At 51.5% G+C, this 6,388-nt stretch overlaps 1 protein-coding gene across 1 annotated transcript; it reads left to right on the top strand.

The window, feature by feature from the left end:
• The first annotated feature begins 239 nt into the window (after positions 1 to 239).
• On the top strand, positions 240 to 6,082 carry TOR1B (torsin family 1 member B). Its single transcript, XM_008521592.2, has 5 exons — positions 240 to 564; positions 1,133 to 1,398; positions 2,853 to 3,028; positions 3,479 to 3,606; positions 3,923 to 6,082. The coding sequence occupies exons 1-5, from the start codon at positions 255 to 257 to the stop codon at positions 4,183 to 4,185; spliced, it is 1,143 nt and encodes a 380-aa protein (XP_008519814.2). The 5' UTR covers positions 240 to 254; the 3' UTR covers positions 4,186 to 6,082.
• Positions 6,083 to 6,388: the final 306 nt, after the last annotated feature.

Raw genomic sequence — 6,388 nt, forward strand, 5'->3', positions numbered from 1 at the left:
GCCTGGGCTGGGCGCGCAGAGGGCTCAGCAAGTTTCAGGAAGGCAGGCAGGTGGGTAGACATGAGAAACGCTCATTATAGCCCCGGGGGAAGTGAGAGGAACGACCACAAAGCAAGGCGCAGGGCCTCTGAGAGGCTCTTAAGAAAGCAAAACCGTAAAAGCTAGACGTGGCGTTCAACTGAAGCTAACGGTCCGTGGAAGGCCTTTCGTGCCACTCACAAAGATGGCGGCACAGAGGCACGCCCCTCACCAACATGGCCGCCCCAAGCAGTCGGCGGGCCTGCGGGGCGGAAGTGACGCACGAACCGGAAGTCCGTCTGATGCCGGCGCCCAGCGTAGCCGCGGTGGCGGGGTGGGAGAGGGGGATGCGGCGGGCGCGGCGGCTGGGGGCTGCGGCCGTGTTGCGGCTGCTGCTGGTGGCCCACGTGGCGGCGGCGTTCGATCCCGTCAGCGTGGGCCTCGTCATCGGGGCGGCGTCGGCGCTCACCGGCTACCTGTCCTACACGGACCTGTACTGCCGCTTCGCCGAGTGCTGCCGCGAGGAGCAGCCGCTCAACGCGTCGGGTACGCGGGTCGGGCGGGAGGGAGGACAGGTGGGGCCTCGGTCCGGACTCCAGCCCTGGAACCCGTGCCTTCTGAGACAGACTCTCCAGATCGTGGGGTTCTGCCCCGCTTCCTTCCTAAACGTTCGGATTCCTTGGGATTACAGTTAAGAAGAAACTGAAAGCAGCGTGGCCGGCCCTTCCGCACCCCGCCACCCCTATTAAGTAGTGTTCAGATGTGCAGCGTCTGCCCACAAAGCCCACATTTGGCTTTTGGTTGTCTTACGAGCCAGCAGGGGTGGCTGGGCACGTAGCATGCAGCTCCCTCTCCCCATCCCAGAGGGGGCTGATGCTTGGATGAACGAACACGTTTAGCTTCCTTGTCAGACACGAGTGTTAAGGAGCACATCCACCTAGTGCGTCTCCTTGGAATTGGCATCCTGTGCCTCTGCAACCCGGGGTTTGGCCGAGACCCCGCGGGACCACTTGCTAATCTGTGCCTCTCCCTTTGGCCAGCTGGGGAAGGTGCTGCTTTTCTGGTGCGTGTTTAATGTGTATTTTTCTCTCTGTTCTCGGGCTGGCTCCTGCAGCCCTCAAGCTAGATTTGGAGGAGAAGCTGTTTGGGCAACATCTGGCCACAGAGGTGATTCTCAAGGCTCTGACTGGCTTCAAGAACAACAAAAATCCCAAGAAACCGCTGACTCTTTCCTTACACGGCTGGGCTGGCACGGGAAAGAATTTTGTCAGCCAGATTGTGGCTGAAAATCTTCACTCGAAAGGCCTGAAGAGTAAATTTGTCCACCTGTTTGTGTCGACTCTGCACTTCCCTCACGAGCAGCAGATAAAATTGTACCAGGCAAGGGAATCCCGTTATCCCATCCACGGGCCACTCCGACTGGTCTACTGGTCTGGGCAACCTGCTCCCTAATTCTGGCTTCTGCTGCTTTTCCTTGCACTGCACTAGCCTCAGGCCCTGCTGGGTTAAGGCACTAACCACCCCTCCCCCATCCCCCCCAACCCTTTGCTATTTACACAGCTCACCTACAACTTTTTTCTCCCTTGATTCCAACATAATACAGAGGGCTAGGTGATGTTATTTCCATTAAAAGATGGAGCCAAGAGCGGCGAGGTGACTTGCCCCTGACAGTCTGTGACCTTGTGGCAAATCAGAAACTTGAAAGCAAATCTCCTAACTCCCAGTTGGCAGGGTAGCGGCGTTCTGCAGTGAGTAAGCGTGTTCAGCATCCCCATCACAGCCCTTGGCTGAGTGGAGCGTCATAAATGATTTGCTCCGACATGCCTTCATTAAAGCTCCCACCTGTGCTTCGGCTTTGCCTCTGCATTTAGCAACATGGACTAGTGGGGTTTTTTCCTCCCATCCTTCAAATCCTGGGCATGGCTCGCTTTCTTCAAATGAAAGCCTCAGAGAACTGAGTCTTAAGACCGTTTCTCCTTTTGAGATATTCTTCTCACGTTTAATTTATATCCAGTTGTCTAGTAGGGTCTTATTTAAATGATGGTTGTCCTTGTAAGGATAATATTCTTACTGTTAGGTGGGGACTGAAATAAGAAATAGAAACTTAACTGAACAAGGAAGTGAAAGTGGGTCTTTGCCGCACAAACTGTAAGACGGGGAAGATGGCCAAAAGAAAGAAGGATTTCCTTGTTTTCCAAATTGTTTCATAAATCTCTAGAAATATAGTCAGATAGGTGGGGGGGGGGGTGCCTCTGGAGCAGGTCATGGAGCTGCCGGAGCCTTTCACATTTGGGGGTTTAGGGCTTGTTGCCTGGGTCTCTGTTTATTTGTTTCAAGAAAGCATAGAAACAGCGCTTTTCATAAAATGTCACCGAGGTCAGCCCCTTTGCTCATGGCACCAGTAAAAGGCACTGGTGTCGGGCACCGTGCCAGTCATACTCTAGTTTCTCATTCTTCATGTCTGGTTAAATTAACTTGAGATTTCCACCCACAGTGACACGAAAATTATGGGTTGGTTAACAATGAAATGATAAATATTCACGTATCTTTTACCTCTTACACCTTTAAAAAGTCACATTTAGCACGTCCCTTGAGTTAGGAGAAAGCTTCTTGGCATTTCAGCGCCTGTCTCTGCCTGTGTCCTGTTTTGTAAAGTGCTGGAAAAGCTGCTAGCCGGCAAGCGGAGGTTAGGACGCGGTTTCCGCGAGTTCTCGTTAAACCCCGGAGTGCTCTGACGTTTCGTCTCTCAGAGCGCCAGCCACGGTGTAGCTGCTGCTCCCTTGGCACGTCCTGTGGGCCTCTGCATCCTATGTCTCCTTTTCTGCTTGGTCTAGGACCAGTTACAGAAGTGGATTCGGGGTAACGTGAGTGCGTGTGCGAGCTCCCTGTTCATATTTGACGAGATGGATAAATTGCACCCCGGGGTCATCGACGCCATCAAGCCATTCCTGGACTACTACGAGCAGGTGGATGGCGTGTCTTACCGGAAGGCCATCTTCATCTTTCTCAGGTCAGCGGGAGGCGGTTTCTCGGGGAGACACAAGCCCTTCCTTCTCCCAGTGCTAGAGTGAGGGCCTGGTGACCACCAGCGTTCGGTTTCCTGGGGACAAAGTGCCAGCCTGGCAAAGGGACTTGCTGACTTTTCCTTTTGCGTTGCCAGATCGGCATGGCACAGAGTGTGGGCAGGAGAAAACAAATCAGAGAAATAATTGCTGATAACAGGCAATCTCGTTACCTGCACTTGTTGTCTCTAAAGGTTATAAAAAGTCACAGCGTTAGGCAGCAAGTTCTGAAAAAGCCGATTTTAAGCTTCTTGAGGGCGGACACTGCTTTTTCTCTGTCTAGTAGCACTTCGTAAATATTCCTTGAGTAAGAATAAACCTGAGAGCAGGAATGTTGCCTGATTAGACACAGAAGTCTTCAGGTGTGATTTTAATCTTTGTTTCTTTGGCCAACTCAGCAACGCAGGTGGGGACCTCATCACGAAGACAGCCCTTGACTTTTGGCGAGCGGGAAGAAAGAGGGAGGACATTGAGCTGAAGGACCTGGAGCACGTGCTGTCCGTGGGAGTCTTCAATAATAAGCACAGTGAGTCTCCCAGGCTGAGGAGCCCCTTAACCCTGCCAGCAGAGTCTCCTTTCTTGAAGCCTTTCACCAAGCCACAGAACCCGCTTGCCTCCGTGGCTTTGCTGAAGTAGGGACTTTTTCTAGGGCATTCCATCCTAGAAGCCAGTTAGTTGGCAGGGCTGGCCAGCCAATGCTTACATTCAGCTTGTGGCACACTGGACCAAAGAATCTCGTGGGGTAAAGACAGAAAGAATGTACTGTGGGTCGGGATCAAAACGGGCCCTGTGGGAGCAGTGACATTGACGGGCAGGAAACCCTGCTGTGTCTTGTTTCGCAGGTGGCCTGTGGCACAGCAGCCTGATCGACAGAAACCTCATCGATTACTTTATCCCCTTCCTGCCCCTGGAGTACAGACACGTGAAGATGTGCGTGAGGGCAGAGCTGAGGGCCCGCGGTTCTGCCATCGATGAAGACATTGTCACCATGGTGGCAGAGGAAATGACGTTTTTCCCCAAAGACGAGAAAATCTACTCAGACAAGGGCTGCAAGACAGTGCAGTCACGGCTGGATTTTCATGAAGCTCCTAACGGTGCAGGGTAGGAGACCGCTGCAAGCTCAGCAGGCTAGTGGCCTCGCCTTTCGGAAGCACTTTGACGCCCCCTTCGGGGTTTGCACATTTGCACCTGTGGACTTTTGGGATCTAGAAGTTTCTAAGAGTTGATTTTTGGAGAGAGGCTAATTTATCGAGTGTACTTGTCATTTTGCAAGGTGACAGCAATCCACCTGTTAACTGTGGTTGAAGATGAACGTCGAACATCCCCCCCCACGCTTACTGACCTCGAGGGAATGGCCTTGGACACCGCCGTGCGGTGAGCCTGGGACTGTTTCTGACCCCTGGGCACCCTCAGGAGCTGCGGTTATAATCGCAGGAGTCCGAGGGCCCTGCTGGTCTGTGGGGCATCAGGTTTTCACCTGCTGGAAGCAGTCATCTGCTCTCTTTCTTTACACAGCGTTCCCTGAGTTGAAGTATTTTCAGTTAAAATCGGTACCGTCAGGCGCAGCGTCCAGTGGGGACGTGGGCCTGCACAGCGAGCGCTCTGACCCATCAGCCGTCTGCGTGGGCGGGGAGCTCATCCGAGGCCTCGCAGGAGACCAGCGCACACAGCAGCTGTCTGTCTGTCCGTCTCTCTGGCCGCTGATGACAGCCCTGGTCGTGGAACTCCTTCGCCCGTCTCTCGCTTGGTGTCGATCCAGCCTTCCTTGATCCACTTCTGCTCCTGAACTTCCGTCACCACTAGATTGCCCCCACCTGCGACATCACTAGAGTGGAGTCAGAATGGGACCGTTGGCTTTGCATTTGAGTCCTTGGTGCCCATGGTGAAATGTTTGTCTGCTACAGTTTGTAGGCGAGCCCGCCTCCCACTTTACTCCCGAGACCGTGTGAAATCCACGGCACGTGGCCATTCTCCGCGGGCGACGCTGCCCACGCTGAGGGGTCAGCTTGCAGTTCTGCATTGCCAAGGAGGTGGAAGTGTGGCACGCTAGAAATGCTGGTGCTTTCAAGGATATGTGTATTTTTTATAATGTTTTTACTTCTGAATCTTAAAGAATAGAAAATACAGGCTGTTGTTTATTTTAAAATATGAGAGGGACACAGAATGGAATAATTCCTATTCCTTTATCAGGTATTCTTAAAACAAATGGTCTGAATTTTTATAGTTAAATGCGTGGTAAGATATGGTCACAACTGTACATCCAGCGAGGTCAGTCTGAAGTTGTGGCTGGTCCTGGATGTCATCTGATAATGACACCCTACATGGCAGTGCCAGCCTGGTCTCCCCTGGTCATTGGGAAATCAGACTTAGATTCCAGCCAGGGTGAATGGTTCTGTGTCTATCCCGTAGTCGCAGTGCAGACTGCAGACGTGTAATGAGAACGATGGGCAGCCTTTTTGTACGGTTGTGCACCGCTGAATGACATCACCGTCGATGGCTGACCGCATATGTGATGGTGGTCCCCTAAGATTCGTACCATACAGCCTAGGTATGTAGTAGGCTATACCATCTAGGTTTATGTAAGTTACCCTACGATGTTTGCACAACGACGAAATTGCTCAGAACACGTCCCCGTCATTAAGTGACGCATGACTGTATGAGATGTGGTAAATGTTTTTACGATGTGGGAGTGCCTTATAAGAGGAGCACACTTAGTCTTTTAAAAATGCCACAGTGAGGCTTCAGATTTTTAGTACATATCCTCAAGTTGGAGCTAAGTTATATTTCTTTTATAACGTTTTGGGTGGCTGATCAGGAGACAGGATTCTGTTTACGATGCAATAAACTCAACGTGTTGGCTACCTTTGGACCTCGGTACTAATTTGAAACTTGAAATGGCCACGGTTGACCACGGCCCAGCCTCCCCCACCCCATGGAAGATGTAGACGAAAGCTTATGTGGACCTACTGAATATAAAATAATAAAGCCTAAATTTTATCGTGTGAGATGTCACGTGCAAATTTTTTTTCTGGTTTATTTGGTAACTGAGAAGTGTGAGCTTGGAATAAAGGCTCTTCAACAACTCGGTTGTCACTAGGCTCACCATACCCTGGTCACGCTGAGTGGCAGTCTTCACATGCTACAGAATCAATATTTATCTTGAAAGTAATCCCTAACAGATATGAAGTTAAACTGGATTAGATGATGGGTTATACTCCATATTTTCGTGGATGAAAATGTCATCAGAAAGCACTGGACTTCAGGGGCCGGCCCGTGGCCAAGTGGTTAAGTTCGTGCATTCTGCTTCT

This window comes from Equus przewalskii, chromosome 26 (genome assembly GCF_037783145.1).
Source record: "Equus przewalskii isolate Varuska chromosome 26, EquPr2, whole genome shotgun sequence".
In the NCBI taxonomy this organism is placed as follows: domain Eukaryota; kingdom Metazoa; phylum Chordata; class Mammalia; order Perissodactyla; family Equidae; genus Equus; species Equus przewalskii.